The sequence below is a fragment of the Xenopus tropicalis genome, chromosome 6, assembly GCF_000004195.4.
Source record: "Xenopus tropicalis strain Nigerian chromosome 6, UCB_Xtro_10.0, whole genome shotgun sequence".
Classification (NCBI taxonomy): Eukaryota; Metazoa; Chordata; class Amphibia; order Anura; family Pipidae; genus Xenopus; species Xenopus tropicalis.
The window spans coordinates 82,194,181-82,217,153 of record NC_030682.2 but is presented as its reverse complement, the minus strand read 5'-3'; the positions used below and the strand labels follow the sequence as shown (position 1 = coordinate 82,217,153).

Sequence of the window (22,973 nt, the reverse complement as noted above, 5' to 3'; positions counted from 1 at the left end):
GTTAAAAGCAGTTATTACTGTATGAAAGTATAAACCCACTGAGGACCGGAGCATTGAAAAGCAAGTTCATATTCTCTTGGACTATTTAGGAGGTAGAGCAAATGGCTTTATAATCTTATGCGTCACCCGAATATAGCAAATAAAGGGGTTCTTTGGTAATATATATGGATAATTGTAAGGAGCACCAGGAGACTGGTGCATGTTCCTACCTCTAGGCACCGATCCCCGTGCTCCTTCATTGAGGCGTGCTCCTGTGCACATCCTTCTTCGGGACGCTCCTGGCTGGGCGCATCCTTCTTCAGGCACCCCTGCGTGTATCCTTCTTTGGTATGCTCCTGCTTCGGGAATTGCTTGAATGCAATGCTTTTATTCTTGCTGTGATAAATGCTGAATAGCTCTGCAGCCTAACTTTTATATACAGTATATATTTTATTATTAGAAGAAGTTACAGTACCGATATGGGACATGTTACCCTGATTGCTTGGACCTGAGGTTTCAAGATAAGGTGTCTTTTCTTAATTTGGATCACAAATGAGTAAATCTACTAAAGCGAAATTTTTTGGCAGGCATGGATTGTCGACTTGCAACATGTGCCACGTTTCGCAAATCTTTGCAAAGTTTCTTTATTTTTTTGTCAGCAAAGCGAAATGGGACAGCTTCGCTCATCACTAAAGACAAGCAAAAACTTTGTAAACTTGCTGCTTTTTTGTTCACATTTCCCCTCTTTTTGTGTAAATGTGATATTTTGCTTCCCCTTTTCTGTTTGCAACACATAAAACTGCTGTTAAATCTATCATCAGTCATTGCTCAAAACAAATCTGACTATTGTTAAAACATTATTCAGAAACCATAAGGTAGTAAAAAGCAACACGGGCAAACAGAAAGAAAGAAGGTGCAATGCATGGAGCCATATTAATTTAGAAAAGGCAATGCACAAGGTTTTTGAGTTAGAAAACCTTCTTTAGGTACACCAAATAGTTTGTGTTGAAACATAACATGCTATGATTCTATTACATCAAACCCTAATGTCATGATATCATGAATAACATCATGGTTGAGTCATATACATTTTTCATCAGTATTCTGTTTCTTTAGTTGGTTACATTTTCAGAAGCTCCAAAAGAAAAGGGCAACTTTTATATAAGCTCACTGTGCTCTGTGTGGAAATTGTGTGTTGATATTTACTTGAATACTTTCTGAAATGAATAATAAAAAATAATAATAAAAGTTGAAAGTGCAAAACTAATTAGAATTTTTACAATGCAGGTACATACGTGGTGCAAGTTACTGCTGCAGATGCAGATGACCCTTCTTATGGAAACAGTGCCAAAGTTATATACAGCATACTTCAGGGACAGCCATACTTTTCTGTGGAGCCTGAAACAGGTTAGAATGGTTCTTTTACATCAGAAATTAAAATATTGTAAAGCTTTTTACATGGGGTTGCTGTTAGTTTGATCATTTATGAACCCAGGGGATGCAAGGTACTTGTGCTACCCCCTGCACGCTGTTCTCTAGTGTTGACTAAAAAGTGTGGTGCTCATGACAAGCACAGCATCAGAAGGCGTAGCTAGTCCTGTCCAAACCAAGACAGATGATAAGGATAGGACCCTGCTGCGAGCTGTGTGTCCTGCCACCTCAAAATGTGGACAAGGTACAGGAGAGAAGGGGGCAGGAGGGGAGGAAACTGAGCACAAATGCCTGTGGCTACTTGCACGATGCAAAAAAATGCCTGATTGTGCCCCATTTTATTCACTTTGCCCACTGCATGGGACATTGTAAATGAGTCCTTATGTATGTATTGTGTTCAGTGGATTACTTCTCTTAACTCTCTGGAAAAATGAAAATGTGTCCAAAATACCTCCCTACAAATAAATGAATGCTTATAGGCAACTTTGGCAATTATTAGATACCTTCTCTTGTTATTTTAGGCAGGCAGTGTTTATCTATTGCATGATTCCCTCTTTAAATATAATTTAAATATGTAAATGTTTATTACATGTACCCTGAAGCTCTGCAAAGCAGTGATGTGCAGGTTTGCCCTAAAAACACAGGACCCTCAGGTTTAACCACAGGACCTGTGGGTTTAACAATCAGTTTGTACTGACCATCAATTGCAACAGGTTGCAGGTCTGTGCTATGCCATATTAGCTGTCCAATCAACCCTGCCTGCCTTAATCCAATATCTGACGCTGATAGATTATTTTTATATTCACCCCTGCTTTGTTCCATCCCTGTTTGAAGATGTCATAGAAGGGCAAGGCAGGTTCTAAGCACAAAAACAGGGAGCACTCACCGGATAGGTTCCGCGTTCATAGTGTCCCGTGCTAACACATCCAATAACGCCCCCGATCCAGGCGTGGCAAAAGGCAAAACAATAGGTATAGTAGGATGGAGCACGCCAAGACAACTATGTTAATAAAAATAAAATGAACTTTTATTTCTAGCTTCCATTAAAAACATGTTGCAAAAATAGAAGAACTGAAACCCCCCCAGCTTGACGCGTTTCATGGCTCAAGGCCATTCATCAGAAGCTATAAACGGGGTCTCACACCCACCAGTTCCTTATATACCCTTCAGTGACTCACACCCACACCTGCTTTAACCCCATAAGTGCCAAATGGTTACATACCATATCTTATTAATTAAACCATGTATCCTAAAGGCATGGTTCAAACATGGTTATATAAATAAATAAATAGTGAAAGAAGAAAAATAAGTGGCAAAAATACTTTTAGAAAAAGAAACAAATACAAATATGCTATACATCAAACCCTTCAATATTTATGAGGATGTCAATCCCGAACTACCTCATAAACATATACAATGATATAGTGCACAACCCATAAAAATGTAGAAAATATATATTTAAAAACAAATTATAGCCTAAACGCATACTGGAGCAAAGCCATATAGTGCATCAAACCAGGATTTCAATCCATGTTATATAATGATAATATGCATGCGATACTGTCCAGGTATAACTTGTATACAGTACTGATATGATACTAATGGACTAACAATAGCAGGAGACTTCCCATTCCCTGTTTAGACCGCCATACAACTCCATAGTTTTCAGATAGTACATCCAGTATACCTCTCTCTCCGATAATTTTTTGTCAAGTTCTCCCTTTCTGATATTCTATCTGGGTTTATCTATGATTTGGAAAGTGATATTAAGGGCAAGGCAGGCACAGGTTTAAAAATCAGTGTGGCACACCAGACCTGGTATGGGTTAAATCATATTAGGGTTAGTGCAGGTCAAATCACTTTAGACCCACACATCACTGCTGAAGAGGTTCTTACATATACATAGCATTATTTGTAGAAATGATGCCGATATTTTAAAGGTGCAGACTAAGTAAAGATTTTGTGTAAATACATAGAGTACATTTTTACTTACTTGTCATGTTTAAAATTTGTTGCTAGCAATGCAGGTAAGATTGTATAGTTGAATTGTTATATTTGATGATTTTATTGCCTTTTTTTTAAAGCTAGAAGTGAAATACATTTAATTTATTTATTTCTAGAATACAGTGAATGCCTTTGTCATTTGATTTAGAGATGCCTCAATAATTGTATTTATTTTCTGAAATGCTAATAAATGCTTCTTTAAAAAAAGTAATGTGAATATTAAACAGAAGTGCTCCTTTCTTTAAAGGAATCATTCGAACTGCATTGCCAAACATGAATAGGGAGAACAGAGAACACTATCAAGTTGTTATACAGGCCAAAGACATGGGAGGCCAGATGGGAGGATTATCTGGAACGACCACAGTGAACATCACCCTATCTGATGTCAATGACAATCCACCCAGATTTTCACAGAGTAAGAACGACTTGCACTGTAAAATATTCCAGAAACTAAAAAGACGCATTTTGTTTTAAGTTTAAGTTTTGAACCAAAGTTACACAAATGTTAACCTTTTAAATACATACATGCAGGTTGTGTTTGAGATTGAGTCTTTTGATGTAGCAGAACAGGAGTAACTGTTTTTTACACCACAAAGGTCTTTTTTTTAAGTAATGGTCACTTTTAATAGAAGCTATAAAAGCTTGTTTTAGATGGCAGGCTTTTTTTATTTATAAAAACATGTAATTTAAAAAAAAATGAATGTGGAAAAAAATGCAAATATCTAAAAAAAAAAAAAAACCAAGAGGGAGTTAAAGAATCAAAAGATCTGATTTCAAACATGGGGACATGCAGTAACACTTAAGAAATGTATCAAATATTCTCACTTTTCACTTTCTTATTTTAAAATATTGTTTTTATTGTTTAGAAAAAGCTCATACGAATTGTATGTAAAGTTGCAATGATACTGTAGATATAGGCAGGTGAAAACATTAATTTAGACTTCCTATTACAGCCTATTTACATAGGCAAATCTGTCCCGTTTCACTTCAGCGAAAATTTGTGAAATGGAGAAAATTCACAGAACCCAATAAGTCGCAGTTTTTCACTGCGACTTATTGCAAGCTGTGCAACTATTTTTTACAATACATTGGAGTCTATGGGTGTTTTTTGCAGTGGAAGTTGGGTAAAAATTTTGCCCATTCCTAATTATAATCTATTACTAATTATTATGTATGCATTAGCTTTTTTTTATTGGACTATATATTATAAGTTGAAAAATAGATGGTGGAATCTGTCTTATGAATTACAGACTTCTTTCTCACTGAATATCATATCATCTAGATCACCAAATATTGTTTTCACATGTCCTCTAGATCAACCAATATTGTTTTGAGTGTTTGGTTTGCTAAACTGGAGATACTGATGTGTAACTAAATACTCAAGAGCAATGTGTCAGTATTCCTTGTAATTAATAGACCAGCAGTACTTATGCTGACACTCTTAGGTGACTGGCTGAGGTAAGTTGGAGTGAAGAGCCAGTTTTGTCAGTCATGCTGGACTGGAGGTGCTGACATCCTTCCATAAGTTTATATTTATAATCAAGCCTACAGAAAGATTGGACTACCTCAAGCATGATAAAGATTATAACTATTAGTAGACTAAGGGGCACATTTACTAATCCACGAACGTCCGAAAAGCATCCGAATGCGTTTTTTTTCATAATGATCGCTATTTTGCGATTTTTTCGTAAATTGTCGCGACTTTTTCGTAGCCATTACGACTTGCTCGGAAATTGTCGCGACTTTTTCGTAGCCATTATCGACTTGCTCGTAAATTGACGCAACTTTTTCGTAGCCATTACTACTTGCTCATAAATTGTAGCGACTTTTTCGTAGCCGTCGTGCCGAGTACGAAAGTTTCTGATTCATTCAAGCTTCAGTATCGTGACTTTCCTTGGGCCAGGTTGGAGCTGCAGAGTGCCATTGAGTCCTATGGGAGGCTTCCAAAATCATGCAAAGTCGCAAAGGTTTGCCCGCCGTTTACGAGCACTCCCTACGAAAAAGTCGCAACAATTTACGAGCAAATCGTAATGGCTACGAAAAAGTCGCGACAATTCACGAAAAATCACAAAATGTTCGTTTCCAATCCGATTTTTTCCCATTCGGGATTCGGATTTGTGGATTAGTAAATCAGCCCCTAAGGGTGCCTTTTGGCATTTTTGGAGAAAAAGAACCTTAAGGCTATTCACTCCATAAAAACATGTCAGTATCACTGATACCGAGCCATCCTTTCAAAGTGCTCACACTTCTTTCACTAATAATATAAAGCTACTATCATAAGCTATAATGGAAATATCTGCTGAACTTTATATAAGTGAAAGTACGTTATCACACTGGCACTTCAGGACTGTCCATCATTTTTGATGCTCCTCAGAACTCTCTGTGTCCACTCCCTTTAAAGACATTACATGGGGATGTAAACATTTTTTGAAGGGAGCAATAAATATAAGGCTCAGCCTAAGCACTTGTCGAAAATGAAATAAAAGAATATGCTTTATTTTAACAGCCTGCTGAGACTTGAACTAGGAACTGAGACAGTTATTTCTGTGTTGTGTAACGTCTTTTTGTTATCCTGATAACTGCTTTAAGGTGAAGCCACCAGGGACCTAAATAACATACTGTAACATGCAGGCAGGTTTCTGCACACTCGTGTAATTGTGTGGGGTTAAGGTGATTTCAACTTAAATAAATATTCTGTCTTTGTTAGTGTATTATGTGTAGTCTTAAATTAATGCATTTTGGATTGGTTTTTACATTCATTTACAGTTGTGTAACATCTCTTTTTGTATTAGCATATAATGAATTGCATAAAGTAAAATAATATTACTGCTGTTCAACTGGTTATAGAGAAATAAGCTCAAGCCATCAAATTGTACTTTTAAAATCTGATTGTACATGTAAGAGGTGAAATGTGTACACATTTGTAATGATAAAAAGATTTTAAGATCAGTTGCTGGTATTCAGTGCTACATGCAGAGGTATACAACTATACTGAAATACATCTAAATGCACAAAAAAAAAAAATGCTGCAGCCCATAAATTGGCTTTGCAACATCTCCTGGTCTGGGAAATGGTTTTTATTCTTACTGAATCAAATCAAGGTTCATCCCCTTTCCAGTAGGTCTGCAATTAAATGCATGTAATTAAAGGCCTGGCATACAACATTTTCTCCCATTCTTTAAGCAGTAATCTGGGTACAATTTATGAAGGGAGCTATGCATGAATGATTTACTAAAGAAATCTAGTTTATCATGCTGACAATTACATAAATTACTCTCATACAGATTCCTACCATATCAGTGTTCCAGAAACTGCTACGGTTGGTTCTACAGTGGGTCGTATTAAGGCAACAGATGCAGATATTGGCAAAAATGCTGAAGTAGAATACAGAATCCTTGATGGAGATGAAACAGCAGTGTTTAATATTTTCACAGAGAAAAGTACACAGGATGGTGTCATAACTGTGAGAAAGGTAGGGGAGTTCATAACATCAATGTATTTAAATATTAAGACAAAGTGAACTATGAAACCTTATTATCATCAATATGTTTTCAAGATTTTTTAGTTTGTATAGAGCACTGCAGCCATTAACAATATCCCAGTTGTGTATTACTGAACATGGACTAATAATATGGTTGACGCATCTTTTTATTAACTTAAATGCATTGGTTTATGAAAATGCTGTATAGATTGCTATGCTAAGCTTGAACACTGCTTGCTGCAGTGCAGCTTATTATTTAAACTACATTATAAAGCAAATATTAATACTCCCACTTGCTGATTCCAACAGGGAAACCATATGTGACCATTCTTGCAGCAGTATGCTTAATGTTAATGTAACAACAGCTGTATGCCACAAAACAGTCTTTTACGTAATTTTTCTAAGAACAAAACTGGGAAGTGTTTTTCTTAAAATACACATCCAACAGTCATGTAGGATGTTCAGTATAAGATGTTGCTTAAAGGAACAGTAATGCCAAAAAAATCAAAGCATTTTATATGAAATAAATATAATGTGTTTGGGCACTGGTAAAAATGTTTGCTCCAGAAAGACTACTATAGTTTATATTAATAAGCTTCTTTAAAGGAGAAGGAAAGTCTAAGTCACTTGGGGGTGCCAAAATGTTAGGCACCCCCAAGTGACTTAAATAGCTTACCTTTTACCCCGGGCTGGTGCCCCTGTACGGAGAGAACAGCACCAGCCCGGGGTAGCAGCGATCGCTTCCTTCTTCCTTGTTCGCTGCGCGCGCATGCGCAGTAGAGTTAAAAGCCGAACTTTGAACAGAGAAGTCGGCTTTTCACTCTACTGCACATGCGCCTGTCCCGGGCAGCAGCGCGAATAGGGAAGAAGGAGGCGCTCGCTACAGGTACCCCGGGCTGGTGCAGTTTTCTCTTGACAGGGGCACCAGCCCGGGGGACAAGGTAAGCGATTTTAGTCACTTGGGGGTGCCTAACATTTTGGCACCCCCAAGTGACTTAGACTTTCCTTGTCCTTTAAAGCCATAGGAGTAGCCATTTAAGACACAATCACTTGACTTGAGCACCTGATACCCCAGTCCAGTGCTCCTGAGCAAAAAAATGCACCTGCCTGGGGTTCTTCCAACAAGTACCATGGAGCAATCCTCTTCCTGTTTTTTTTTGAGTGAAAAGTCGAACTTTAACCGTGCATGTGTCAGAAGAACAGGATTACTCTATGGTGCTTGCTGTGATGTTCCCCAGGCTGGGGCAGATTTTTGCAGAAGCACCAGTTTGGAGTATCATGTGCTTAAGTTAGGTGTCCTTCACATTTAAGTTGGATTACCTCGAGTAATAGGTTTTACTTGCAAAGCAAAGTCATTTTCATATTAGTCGCCCATAGTAGTGCAGATTTAACCCTGGGAAACAAATCTTACTGTGTGACTTTGCCCTTTATAGTAATGGCTGAGCTTACTCCATGCCTAGATATGTAAGATGGTTTTATAAGGACTCTCAAACACAAATATTTTATCTGTCAGTGCTGAACTGTGGCGTGATAGTTTACAGGTAATTGAAAGGCATACTGTCAGTCTCGTAAATAAAAAAAAATAAAGACACTATGGGCAGATTTATCAAAGTACGATTTTCGGATTGTTAAAAGTATGTCTGGAAAAAATTCGGAGGAACTATGATAATTACTGGTATCGTGGTCGTACAAAAATTTTGTGGATGCGATCCTAAAGTCACAATATTTTCGTATCCAAACGATCGTAAATGGTGCAAAACCTTTCTCATTTTGAGCCTTCAGTACATGATTTTGGGAGCCTTCCATAAGACTCAATGGCACTCTGCAGCTTGAACGAATTCCGAAACTTTCATAGTCGTTGTGACAAATACGATTTTGTTGCACAAATCGGCGCAAAGCACGGAAAAATTGCATAATTTAATGAAAATATCGCAGAAAATACGCAAAGTTAGAATTTTTCTCATTCGTACTTTAATGAATGGATCCCTTTGTAATAGTTAGTTATGTAAAGTGTTAAAAACACGCGTCAAATTTGGCACGGTTACATCAAGACAGGGGGCACGGCCGTGTCAAATTGGGTGTGGGCGCATCAAAAAAAGAGCGAACGACAAAAAAAAAAAAAGACACAGCCGACCAAAAAAGACGCAGATGGCAAGAAAACTGCATGCGATATTTTAGTGGCGAAAAGTCTACGCGCGTTAAATAACGCACGCGCAGCGTGGTATTTTTCACGTGCACGCTAATTATCGCAAGTGCGATAGTTTTTGTGTGCGCACTAATTGCCACGACATAACGCACGCAGCAATTGCCCCGTGACTTGACACACGCGGCAGCATAAAACTGGCGACATTTTGCGCATTTGCCCTGGGAGAGCACAGAAGTGCTAGAGAGGTGCAGTATAAATGTTTATTTGCAAAAAAAAACCCAATAAAAATATAAGTAACAAAAAAAAAGAAGTGTTAGAGATAATAAAATAGGGGGGGGGGGCATTTAAGAATATTTAGCCAAATACTTAGGGGTCCGTTTGCTAAAGTGGCTTAAATTAAGGGGGAGATTTTAGACACAGAATAAATAGCAAATATGTTATGGGCACTTTATTAAACGGGAACAAATATAATATTGCAATTATTCTGGCAACAAAACATTTGATTGACAGTTATCACACTTGCCAGAAAATACGGTACGTACTAATTAACGCAACCTTTACTATTCAGCAAAATGTCCTAAAGAAAAAATTGTTGGCAGAATATTTGCAAAAATTTAAACCATATAGCATATTGATGCTGTTACTGCTAAATTAAGCGTGTAGGAGAAACTACATGAAAGTATGGAATGCCATATCAATGAAGGCTAAATAATTAGACATTAACCAGTTCAAAAGTAGAAAACTAAAAACTTTAAGTTCAAATTACTTGCTAAATCTTTTAAGAAACGTATTGTGTTAAACCATATTAAAGTACAATAATTACCTGCAGCGATTTCCGCTATTAGGTCCATATTCCTGTGCTTCAGGTCCGACCATATCCGCTGGAGCAGGCGGAGGTCCATATCAAGGTCGAAGCCCCTGCGCAACCCGTCTATTAGGTCACGCAGGATAGCCCTCTTCCTCTCATGGACCCCTATGGGTCCCAGCGGCAGCCTGTCATATCCTGAGCGCAGGAAAACCTCAATAATATAGCGCCTCTCCCCCGGTAGCAGCTCAGAAACCCCAGGCATGATGCTCTCAGTGTGACTGCAGGCTCAATGACACAAAATGGCCGCAAGTCGCACATGTCACGAGATTAGAAAGTCACTACAAAATGTCCACAAGTCGCAAGATTACAAAGTTGCGACAAAAGAGTCGCCAAAATATACCTAGTAATGTATTTACTACCGCTACAGTAGTGCATATTATGGCGACTAAATATTTACCGCTATAGTAGTGCATATTATGGTGACTAAATATTTACCGCTATAGTAGTGCATATTATGGCGACTAAATATTTACCGCTATAGTAGTGCATATTATGGCAACTAAATATTTACCGCTATAGTAGCGAAATTATGCGAATAAACGCACGCCATGTTAGCCATACATGCCAATACTTTCGTAAAATTACTATATTAAAAATGACCATTTCCCTGCAAACTGGAGGCTGCGTCACTCTAGGGCCAACTCATACTTGAATAAATAACACTGCTAAGTCCATATTTTATTGCCAAAAACTCATTAACTGTACTTTTCTATAAGTATTGCCTGTCTGAAGTAGGTGTTAATTTTCGCATAGACTAATGCGATATTTAGCACGCCTAAGTGTTTGTGAATCATGCGTTCGTATTCATTTCTGCACGCAAATTAACGCATGCGTTAAAAATAACGCATGCAGTTGCGCAAAATTTAACGCATGCGATATGCGACTTAACGCACGCGGTAATACTGTAGTGAATCGCACGCTAATTGTCGCGTCTATTTTAACGCAAAAAAAACGTGCAATAAAATTTATCGCACTTTAGTGAATCAACCCTAAGATCTTACAGCTGACCCCTGCAGTAAGCACCAAATGTATTATAAGCAAAACAGGTGTGCACCACCAACTCATAATATTTACTGTAAAGTTGGACATGGGAGTTCATTTCATGAGGTTGGCAAAAATTGCATGTTTACCCAGTCTGGTAAACATTGGTAACTCTGGTAAGCATTTAGCAATATTGGGCTGATCTGGCTGTTGATGAGCAACCCTTTCGGACTTGTGAAGATCCATGTAAACAATTCTATGCAAATGGAATTCCTCAATGATCCCCAATAAGATATCAATAGGAATGGGCAACCACACAAAGGCCACTTGGCTTTAAACTGAAATTAGTATTGCAGCATAAAAAAAGAGCAACACTAACATAGAATTTATAAATTGTAAAATTAGTTGTGTTACTATCTCTGATGTGATATTTTAGTAAAGTTATGAGATCTATTGTCCAGAATGCCTGTGAATTTCTGAATCTGGATCACTTTACCTAAAGTCTACTGACAAAAAGTTAAACATTAATAACCAAGTAGAATTGTTTCAACCAAAATGGATTTATGCTGACTTAGTTAGGGTACAAGGTACTGATTAATTATAACAGAGAAACCATGAATAATAAAAAAAAATAGAATAAACATTAATAGCCAAGTAGAATTGTTTCAACCAATATTTATGCTGACTTAGGGTCAAGTACAAGGTACTGATTAATTGTAACAGAGAAACCATGAATAATAAAATAAAATAGAATACGGGATATGTCCTTATAGTAATCAGAGATTCGTGGATATCTGGTTTCTGGATAAGAGATCCCATACATGCCAACATTATAATTACATATAAAAATCATACTTTAAAGTAAAATTGAAAGATAGAGAAAGAAACAGAACAATATTTACAATGGAATCTGTTACTTTTGATGTGTGATGGTGCAATTTGGCCTGTTAATCATGCTACTGATAAAGATGTAGTTTCTATGGATTGGAACTATCTTCTAAAATTACATAGACATTCAATAAAATTAGCAGTAGTTACCAGCATAAAGGAGAAACATATCAAACAAAGAAAAAGTGCCATTCTAACTTGAAAACTACAATAAATTATCACAAAGCATTTTCTGTGCTTAATTTAACACCTCAGAGGGAAGTCAGCAACAGAAAGAGAACATCCAGTCCCACTGGCTTTGCTTTTAAACACAGATTTGAAAATTTATGAGCAATGTATTCCCTATACAGAAAATACAGACTAAAAATTCATTAAAAAAAGTGAAGATGAATCACAGTAGCAGCGCAATACATGAAGAACCATACATCATGAAGTATAAAAGAGACAGTATGAAATAAAGATTATTTTCTGCACATACCTTCAGTGTTATAGAGAGAAGTAAAACATAGAAAGCAGGTATCCGTGCAGAATGTTTTCTATTTTAAAAGGTAACATAACATAAGAAAGACTTTAATTTATTAAAGATTTATCTTATCTTATATAGCCAAAATATGCTTGACCAAAATGTATGCAATAGATAATGTGCTAAATGAGTATATGTTTAATTTCCCTGTTATTTCATTGATGCTTTATACTGAATTGGAAACAAGTTAAAACAAATATTGTCACTTTTTAAAAAGTTTTATTACAGAATGCTCGGGGCCAAGGGTATTCCATATAAGGGGTCTTTCCATAATTTGGATCTCCATACCTTAAGTCTACTAAAAAAATCAATAAACCATTAATTAAATGCAATAGGATTGTTTTGCATCCAATAAGGATGATTTATATCTTAATTAGTTACAAGGTCCTGTCTTATTACTACAGAGAAAAAGGAAATCAGTTTTAAAATTCTGAATTATTTGATTAAAATGGAGTCTATGGGAGATGGGTTTTCAGTAATTCTGAGCTTTTGGATAACGGGTTTCCGGATAAGGGATCCCTTACCTGTATTTGGGTCTGCTGGGTTATTTTGCACAACCCTTCCATGGCTGCCAAGTTGCTGCCATAGCACATTCGCAAAGCATCAGTGTATATTTAACTCACTGTTGGGGTGACAATATGTTAGTTCCCTTCCCCCCAGTATGTTGTATACATTTTTTCCCGGGTTGGTTTTAAGAAAAAAAACGCATTGGCCTTGTGAGTTTTCTTTTGTAGTCCTGCACCACTTTACTGTGCTTTCACAGCAATCCTTAGCATACACATGCTTCTGCTCACTATAATATAATATGTGCATTTGGTCCAGATAGGAGTACCAATCCTGTAGAGGAGTAATCTTCAATATTTACAGTGAGCTAATCACTCTAGAAACTGGTACTTCTATATAACAAAACATTGTAAAGCTTTTTAGTACATGTACATCTAGTACTATTAAAAAAGGTTACTTTCCTGTAAGATTAATTAAGCCAGGGATGTTTTATGCTGCAACAAATTGAATTGCTTATATATGTTACTTAAGTACTCGATTTAGGAATATATCATAAAAATTAAAGAAACTGAAAATGTGCTATTCACATAAAACTGTCTTTGCCGAGTTTAAGAAGACTGAAGAGATCAATTTACTATGATCAATTATTTAAACATTTTCAGCAAAATACAATAGGCATTTAAAGTAAATGTCGCAGCTATTGAGTGGTTATTGAATTTCTTTGCACATTTTCTGTCCAGCAAAGTCATCTGAGCTATTATGCTGCAAGAGCGTAGACTGTTCAATAAACAGCACTGAGCATTTTCATTTTTCCAAGAATAGGTATACATGCATCTTGGAATTTAAGGGAAAAAAAACTTTTGGACTTCTAAGTATTTAAGAACAGTCCGTCAAGATAATTACAATGGCTCCCTTAGAGCTAGATCACAAACATAGTTATATTCCCATTGCTTCCTTGATACCTTGCATCTTTTATTCTATATGTTTTACACATTTTATATGCAAGGCAGTGAGATGTTACACTGATTCAGGGTTCGAAGAGACCAAAATGTGTTTTGGGTTTTTTGTTTTGTTTTTGTTTCTGTTTTGGCCACAATTACATACATACCCAAAGAAAATTCATTTTGTATTCTGGGGATATTAGATTAGATATTAGATTAGATTTCTGATTTCTGTAGACAAAATGTACTTGGAACAAACAGCACCCTGTAACAGGTGTCTCTCCATAGTGCAAATAAGTAAGACTTAAAGAATACCCACACCACTAGTTCAGGCTGTCACCCTTGCTGCCTTCATGTGCTTGAGATTCATACTCTGGTCCTGTTGACCCCCTGACTTATGCTCAGTGCCTCTGGACTGTAGTGCACTGCTGCTCTTCTGCTTATCCCCACCCTAGCAGCGGTGGAGCAGCTTTACTGTCTCTGTGGGGCTGGCTCCTTATCATCAACAACACAGTCACATCTCTGGACTGTTGCTGTTGCCATTCTCGTGCCTGGTAAACCACAGTATTTTCCTGTTATCACCACCATCCTTAGATTAGATCCCTAGATCAGACCCTACATCACAAGTGGTGCCCATACCCTGTTTGCCTGTATCTCTATACCAGTTAATAGACCAGTAGCCTGGTGCCCTGCTTTTTGAAGACACTGATTCAGAAAAAAAATCACATGACAAGGGCTTTGGGATCTCACAGTACAGGCAAGCAGAACTGGAAAAAAACGCAAAAAGTGCTTCACAAATTCTACTTTTACTGCCTTAATTAGCTCCAACAGACATTACACTAGCAGATTTAGAGCACAAAAACATCATCCTTCTCTATCCACTAACTACAGATGTTCTAACCAATGGCTGTCTGAACAGCTCCTTCTATAAACACTGGAAAACTTGCTCCAATCCAATTGGTTCATGTGAAAAGCATTTTTTCCAACAAAAAGGACTACAACGCAAATTTGTACTGTGGATTTGTGAAAAACTTTGCTGTGGGTAAATTTGTAGTACTAGCTTTTTGTGTCAGTTCAGTTCTCATCTCTTCTGCTTTGCATAGTTTCACTCACTCTAAAATTCTTAGTTCTTTCTGTTGCAGTATAAAGTATTTACCCCCATATGTAATAAAAGGCACTAAGTTTGCCCAGGAGCAGTAACCCATAGCAAACAATAAGATGTCTGCAGGTGGCCTGTGAATTTTACCTGCTAATTGGCTGCTATGAGTTACTGCTACTGGACAAACTTAGTGCCTTTTTTTACATAACCCCATAAGTATTATATTAATGGAATACTTATTGTCAGTGTAGTGGCCCAAATGTCTGTTTTACTTAAGAATAATAATAGGTGTATAAAAAAATATAAATACGTAGAACACTGAACAAACTTAAACTGACCATTCTGCCTTATAGGTCATAAATATAAACCTTTATCTGCGTAACTTTTCCATTTCTAGCATGCATCTCAGTGATCGGCATAGGGGGCCTTACACAGTAAAGCCAACTTATGGTCCTGTTTTCCTAGTCAAGATCCATGCTTGGAAACGATTTTACATGACCGAAAATGGTGATGTGGCTCTTTCATGATATTAACGTGCTAAAGATGTATTGAGTAAAAGAAATACATTGAAATGTTCCTTAAGGTGTGAACACAAAATCTGAAAACTGTCTCTTTAGGAGACAAATTCACAAAAGCAGAGATAGCGGTTAGTGAATATGTCCAAAAATCTGCCAGATCTATTTCCAGTATTATATTTTGGCTTAATGTCACAGTTTCTTTTTGTAAATTTCTCTACTGTATTATTTTTGGATGCTAATACTAAGAGGTCAGGGAAGGTAGTGCAGGCGAATCTACATTCAGAATGGATTGCTCTTTTACACAAGAATTTGTGAATCATATGCTTATGTGAATAGTAATATATGTGCATTGATTATTTGACTTATTTATGTGGAAATGTGGAAGGTATAATAATAACAGAAAATTGTAACAGGCAATGGTAGCATAGTACTATTTTCTTTAGCTACCAGCAATACTAAAATATTTTTAGATGCCTCGCTTTATCCATTGTTTCCATAAAATATTTTTTATGCATACTATTTCAAACTACTGTAGTTCTTTTAGTAAAACAACTAAATGTAACATTGCTTAAAACTTTAACCTTTTCTTTCTAATCAGCCTTAAACACCTCTTGAAGATTCTTTATTTTCCTTAGCACAGCTATTGAAGGTATTACATAAGTATTACATGCTATGGCAATTAACTGGTTTATTACACCAATTAAATTATTTTCACATTCTTGGCATAATGCATTTTTATTTTTGAATCGACATTTCAATTCACATTTGATCAAAACATGAATTTCCAGGTCAAAACTTCAATTGATTAAAACTGGACTGGGAATTAGTTTAACAGAATTAATTTCAAAGGATCAGCAGTGTGCCACAGAAATACTGCAGACATGCTAAATGGCCAGCACTAACATAGATTGCTTGTGTTATTTGCACTTCAGTTGCTATGAGATAACTTTACTAGTGCTTATGTGTTACAAAAATAAACATATTGCAAACTTAAATATATTTTAATCTAGCAAACTGAATGGGCAGTAACAGTAAAATTGATCTAATTCAATTATTTTGAAATACCAACTATTTTTATCCTGTTTTTGTATTATTACTCTTACCATGAATTATTATTTTTTGGAGTAAAAAAAACACTGCTTTGCATTATGTGGATTATCTGCATCATGCTTTCTAGAGATGAAGTGGATTTTTTTTTAAAGAACAGGCAGAACATTATGTAGCTAAATATAGACCATTAATATTTAAATATTTAAATGTTCATCACTATTATTTGCTCTGGCATCTTACATGTTGAAATGATGTATTTAATAATGAGCCTTCTTGGTTTTGAATTGATCGCTAAATGTTTTATCGATGTGTGAAGACTATTTAAGAAATGAAGTAATGGGTGCAAAAATGCACAAGGGGCCATATTTTGTCCCATAGGTCAATTCAGAATGCACAGCTCTTTTGCAGAATAGAGTTAAACGATTGCCAGCTTCCATTATGTCAGCACTGAGTTGGGTGGTGGAAGAGATTTGTGTGTCTCCTATGATAGATGTAAAGTGCAGGACTGCCTTGTAAAATCCAGCACATTTATATGTGTAATTGGTCCAATTTAAATGCAAGATCTAAAAATGCCTAACTTATAAACATAACAAGCTGAAAGTTGTGCACAATCCTTTTGCATCTGATTTTTCCCCAACAGTACCTCTAAAAACTTTTCTATGAAAAGAAGGATATTTATTATTTGACCTTTTCCCAGGTTGCTCTATTTGGATCTGATTGATTCTTAAATGTAGTTGTTAAATTAGGAATATGCTTTTCTGGTGCTCTGCCAAAAATGTATTCCAACCCTACTGAGTGGTTTCACTTCCATCAGGCCTCTAAAAATGTAATTACATATAGGAGTATTTCAGTATCTTTAGTCAGAACCCAATGAAAACCCTCTCTTCACCTTCCGTTAGAAATGATGGCAATAACAAGAATAATGAGTTTGAGCCTGTTAATGTAACTCCCAAATAGCATGCTCAATGGAAAATATTATTCAAATCAATGAATAAAATATGAAAAGTAGCTGTAAAATTATTTACATCAATTATATTAACAACAGGGTTAAAGTTAATTAAAGGCGAGCTTCTCATTTAAGGAATAATTCCTAAAGGAATATTATGAAATTTTCAAGGGAATTTTAAGGGACATTTGTGTTGGGGGGATTATCTAAAGGTATAGATAATCAATATTACATCAAATCACCTAGGTATCACAGAACACAGTCAAAACAGACAAAACATGCAAAAACTAGCAAGGGAAGTGTTACATATTACACAGTTTGATAGGATAGCAAAAAAACCCTGTATGCACTTCCATCTCCACTAGAGCATATCTGTTTCTTGATCTTTAAAATCAATAAATGCATAGCAAATGTTGTTCTTATGTAAGGAAAGAATCTCTGGATAAGAAACAATAGTCCTCAACCACCAATCTAATTGTTTTTGCAAGAGGGGTTGGAAAAGTAGTTATGAATAGTCATTTATCTAATAACAGCTGGGTTATAGTTTAGCTGCTTACATTTGCTTAACTTTTTTATTCTAAAGAGATTTTTCAGCAAATGCATGCCCATTTTAAATAAAAGATGATGCATAATTGTTTCATTATTCTTCAATATATTCATATATTTTGTTACAGTTCTCAAGCACAGAATTGTGCCTATTGATAATATGGTATTAACAAAGCAAAAAAAACATTTTGTAGTGATTATGGAAAGATACAAATATTGAAAATAAATTTGAGCAAATAGGACATAGCAGTTGTACCAATTTGTAGGATTCTGTTTTGAGTAAAAAAACAAAAGTGATGATTAGGTCTTTATCTTCATAAAGTCCATGATCACTGTAACAGAAAGCTCTGAAACAGGCCTTATGTACAATACAGACTAAGAACTCATTACAGTCAGCTGTATACAGTTTGAAAATTGTTTCAACTGCCTGAATCATTACAATCATCCACATCTATTGAATTTTCTGGTGGTTATGGAAAGATACAAATATTGACTGTAAAATCTGAAACAGCTGGGTAAACCAAAGTATGCTGGTAAACTTACAATATTTCTCCAATAATGTGGCCACTGCAAAGTAATGGTGGCTTCTTTCAGGTTTGTCAGGACTTTCTGCACACTTTTATACTGCCTGGTATTTTTAAGTGACTAGGCTTTGTAGTGGTTGTTTACATTGCCAGAGGTTCAGCCCACACTTAAATTAAGCTCTAGTCTCTAGTGCTTATTATACTTTTATAAATACTGTGACAATTTGTCTTTCCAAATTTTTGGGGTACTGGCACAAGAGTCGCAGTTGGTTATTGGCCTGGATGGATCCTTGGCAGCTATGAAATATTCACCAAGGACTGGGTCCTGCCATAGTTTAAAAAACTGCAGTGCTGCATATATGAGTAATATGTATCTGTCACTTGACATTACTTGGTGATTGGCATGATTCCCATTTACTTTGCCTTAACTGGACAATTGTAAATATTTTGTCGAACTCCCATTGAACTACAGAAGACTTGTACTTTGTCACTATCTTAACCAGTTTTCAGCAAGCAGTCTTTTCAAAGTGTTAAGGTCAACCGTTGAATATGAAGCCAAAGGATTGTCAGCTGTAGGGCAAAATGTATTGCATGCAAGAGAACAGATGCAGACATGAGGCCTAGTTGTTCTGTCCTACCTGATTGGTGGGCAGATCTTTATTTATACTGTATATTAATTGTTCTCACACAATGAGGACATAGGGTGGTCTTATAATTCCACCAATCAGATTGAAGCACATCCTGATTACATGTGGTCTTTTAGGACTACTCATCATGAGACCAGATTTGACTTATTCCCTAATTACAAGTTTTGGCAGTATATCTTAAATCAATAGTTAATTCAAACATTACTATTTACTTAACTTTACAAAAATGTAATTTAGAATGTCATTTTGTGATTCAGCCTAGTTCAGAAATATTGACTTACACAATGAAAGAATAGCATAGTATTAAAATTGCTCTATATAGTTTAATTAATATATATGTATCCATATAACCTTAACAAAAGGTTGCTGCGGGTAACTAAAAAAGAAAATTTAGAATGACAAATATAAGCATAAATACAGTTTATTGTTTAACATATGTGCAGAATAACCAAATATACAGTATGCTTTTAACAAAAGCATCTGTTACCACTACTTATTATCTTCTCTGAACCACTGCTTTACACTCAACAGTTGGAAAATGGTTACAGCTGGGTTCTTCATTCTGCAAGTGTGAGCAGTATTACCTAAGATACAAGAAGGGGATTATTTTTGCTTCTAAAAAAAACTTTCTCTGTTTTGTTAAAAGGATACTGTATATTTGATTAAATAATAAACTGTATTTCTGCTCATATTTGTCACTCTAAATTTTCTTTTTTTATTTTGGAAAATATATTTCCTTATTATCTCCACAAAAGATTATAGGATTTTTTTCTTAGTTGTAGCTCCATTCAGTCTTGTGCACCAACCAAAGTACTGCTTAGAAATAAAAATTGCTATCCCCCTTGCTGTGCTATTATTCTTTTCTACAGAAAACTTTGCTTATTAAGAAAGCAGTCCCAGTACATGCCTTGTATGTTCCTACATTATGTACAGTTATTTTGATCTTTTATCAAACATCCATCAGATGTATTAGTCCTTTTCATATAAAAACTTTTCACTAGTTAGAAAAGTTAGCATACATTTAATTAATAATATGGGCATGGCTTAGAAAGTAGATTTTAAACTAGAAAGAGAAGTTTAAGAACAAACTTCATGTTAGTTTGAAAAATGTGAAGTCACTGAATGAAATGTGATTGGCTGTTGTTGGCTCCACCCAATTTTTCTAACCTTGGACCACAGTTATATAGTAAAAACCACTATACAAAGTTTGGGGACCCTTGTTTAAATAGTGTCTGAATTTCCCCATTGAAAGTCAATGAGTGACATCTAATTGGTGGTTGGGGGCTCCGCCTACTTTTTTAAGCTGGAACAGCAGCAGCTTAACTTTAAACCAAGTCAACTGGTGAATTCTGATTGGTGGTTGGTGGGCATGCCCCCTCTTTCTTACCTTGAGTTGAAGTCACCCAGTGACAAACTGCAAAGTTTGGGCACCCTGGCATAAATAGTGTGAGAATGACGGCATTTTAAATTTAAACCAATGAAATTCAATGGATGAAAACTGATTCGCTGTTAGTGGCTCAACCCACTTTTCCTATTTTTGAACTGCAGTCCTCCAGTGACCAACTCTGCATGGTTTGGGGGGCTGACCTCATTTTACATTTCACTATTGAAAGTAAATAGGTGAAATGTGATTGACTGTTGGTAACTCCGCCCACTATTTTTTACTTTTAACTGCAAAGTGACTAACTTTGCAAAGTTTAACAACCCTGGAATTAATACTTAAATAATAGCATCAGTATAAATATAAAGCAATGAAATTTAATGGGTGGAAACAGATTGGCTGTTGGCAGCTCCACCCACTCATAAACTTTAACCTTAGTCCCCCAGTAACAAACTGTGAAAAGTTTGGGGGCACTGGCATTAAACGTGTGAGAATGGCAGCATTTAAAATTTCCTCACTGTAATCAATTAAAGAAATGTGATTGGCTGTTGGTGACTTCTCACACTTTTCCTAACCTTGAATACATAGTCACCCAGTGACTGACTGTGCAAAGTTTGGGAACCCTGGAATAAATAGTGTGAGAAAGGTAACAGTTTAAATATAAACCAATGAAATTAAATTGGTCAAATCTGATTGGCTGTTGGTTGCTCTACCAACTTTTTCTAACCTTTAACCTTAGTCCCTCATAAAAAAACTTCAATAGATGAAATGTGATTGGCTGTTGTTGGCCCCACCCCCTTTTTCCAAACCTAAAAAGTCACCTGGTTACCAACAGTGAAGATATTGGGGATCCTGGTGTTAATACTATAGGAATGGCAGCAGGTTGAATTTTCCCATTGAAAATCAACAGGCAAAATCTGATTGGCTGCTGATGGCTCCACCCACTTCTCTAAACTTGGGTTTTCAGCTTCAGTCAATCACTAAGCAACTTTTAAATGTACAGATGTAACCCAGTAAGCATTTAGTAATTGCAGGTAACCACTGTATGTTTCCTAGCATATAGTGTAAAACCTTTATTAAAGGTAAAACCTTGTCGCAAGGTCTGCTTACAGAACACAAGGAGATAACAGGTTCTGTACAAATTATAAATGCATACAAAAGGGCTTTGTACATTATTGTTCTGTTCCTTAGGAATGTATAAAAAACATGTGCTAAATATACAAAAGTAGCACCAGAATTGCCCACACTGTCTACATCCCTTAATACTATGTCAATAGCATACAGTGTGTGCATACATCTACAATGATTCCAGTCCTAATTAATTTACTTTTTGACTTACCAGGGTTCTTAATATACATAAATAGCATAAATTACATTATTTAACATACTGTTTATCATCATATATCCCTAAATATTTGTGGAAACCCATTAATTTACTTAAAAAATCATTTAAGTAATATGCAATGATTTCCATTCACTTCAGACCTGAATAGCCACTAGTCCTACATGGCTCTGATTATGGTGACTTGTGCTCAGTTTCAAGCTCTTTCTCTTTCAGCACTGTGTTCTATAGGGTTGCAACCTACCCGGTGGCAGCTAGGAACAGGCCAGTATTACAAATTTACATTACAATGTACGTGGCAGTAAATTTGTGGTACCCTATAAATCCCTCTTTTCACTGATACACTCCACTGCTGATCTCAACCGTACAATCACAGGCCTGCCTCTGCTCTGCACATTTCCTTGCCTCACCTACCAATTTTTCTCCCAGCCTGCCTATTTTCACACACTGTAAAGTCACAGCCGACCCACAGGTGGCTGTGATCATCATGCGATCATCATGTGATTATCATGCTGTGTAAAAAGTTGACTGAAGATCAAAGAAAAGCATCTAATTGGCTGCTATGAGCAACATCACCGGTGATGTTTTACGCCACTTTTTACACAGCATGATAAATATACCCTAGTGTTCTCTCATACTCTTTCCACAGCTGATGTCACGGCTCAACTGGCATCACATGCATGGACTACAAGTGCTTAGTTTCATATTTGTTTAACAGAGTATCCTTCTGAAGCTCTGTGAGTGGCATTTAATATATTAATTGTGTGGCTGTATATAAATACATACATTTAACCGGGTAATGGAATACATAGTTCTGAAAAAGGTTTGTTTCATTTTTAGTTGTCTGTGCCTCTGTATTGTAATTGTATTGACCCATTGCAAGGCTAGTGATCTTTATAAAGCTAAGTGTATGTGGTTTATTGTTTAAATCCTTTTTTTTTAAAAAAGGCAAGAAAATAATTTGTATATAACCTTCTTTAAAACACTCTGTATAACTCAAGGTTAAATTTGTGTTGCAAGGCAGAATAATGAGGAAGCACTATAATACCACATTTTTCTTAAGATGTTATCTCTCTGTGTTTGATTTATTGCTATGGGTTACTGCTAGAGAAAGTTTGCTCTTAGTATACAGTCTTATGAACATGCTTGTTGGCTTGGATTCTTCCAAAAATAA

The 22,973-nt window shown here is 36.1% G+C and overlaps 1 protein-coding gene across 1 annotated transcript in view; it reads left to right on the top strand.

Moving 5' to 3' along the window:
* Window positions 1-22,973, top strand: part of cdh10 (cadherin 10, type 2 (T2-cadherin)) — a 177,402-nt gene that overhangs the window by 117,569 nt on the left and 36,860 nt on the right. Inside the window, exons 4-6 of the mRNA XM_002935584.5 lie at window positions 1,267-1,386; window positions 3,662-3,829; window positions 6,699-6,886. Coding sequence (XP_002935630.3) covers window positions 1,267-1,386; window positions 3,662-3,829; window positions 6,699-6,886 — 476 coding nt within the window. The remainder of the gene's footprint in view (window positions 1-1,266; window positions 1,387-3,661; window positions 3,830-6,698; window positions 6,887-22,973) is intronic.